Source organism: Fukomys damarensis, unplaced genomic scaffold (genome assembly GCF_012274545.1).
Source record: "Fukomys damarensis isolate Sample0158 unplaced genomic scaffold, DMR_v1.0_HiC HiC_scaffold_4, whole genome shotgun sequence".
Classification (NCBI taxonomy): Eukaryota; Metazoa; Chordata; class Mammalia; order Rodentia; family Bathyergidae; genus Fukomys; species Fukomys damarensis.
This window is the reverse complement of record NW_022900916.1, coordinates 10,908,191-10,908,453: the sequence shown is the minus strand read 5'-3', so window position 1 is coordinate 10,908,453 and position 263 is coordinate 10,908,191. Positions and strand designations below refer to the sequence as shown.

At 68.8% G+C, this 263-nt stretch overlaps 1 protein-coding gene across 1 annotated transcript in view; it reads left to right on the top strand.

The window, feature by feature from the left end:
• The window catches only part of Ccdc71l (coiled-coil domain containing 71 like), a gene marked incomplete at its 5' end in the record, with an annotated part of 9,427 nt that continues 9,164 nt past the window's right edge, over positions 1 to 263 (top strand). Inside the window, one exon of the mRNA XM_010634088.1 lies at positions 1 to 258. Within this exon, the coding sequence (XP_010632390.1) occupies positions 1 to 258 (258 nt within the window). The remainder of the gene's footprint in view (positions 259 to 263) is intronic.

Sequence of the window (263 nt, the reverse complement as noted above, 5' to 3'; positions counted from 1 at the left end):
GGCGGCGGCTTCGGGGCGGGAGGAGGGGCCGGGCTGGACGCGCGGGAGGAGAAGGTGGTGTACTCGCGCTCGCAACTGTCGCTGGCCGACAGCACCAAGGCGCTGGGCGACGCCTTCAAGCTGTTCATGCCCCGCAGCACGGAGTTCATGAGCTCGGACGCGGAGCTCTGGAGCTTCCTCTGCAGCCTCAAGCACCAGTTCTCCCCGCACATCCTGCGCAGCAAGGACGTCTACGGCTACTCGTCCTGCCGGGCCCTGGTGCC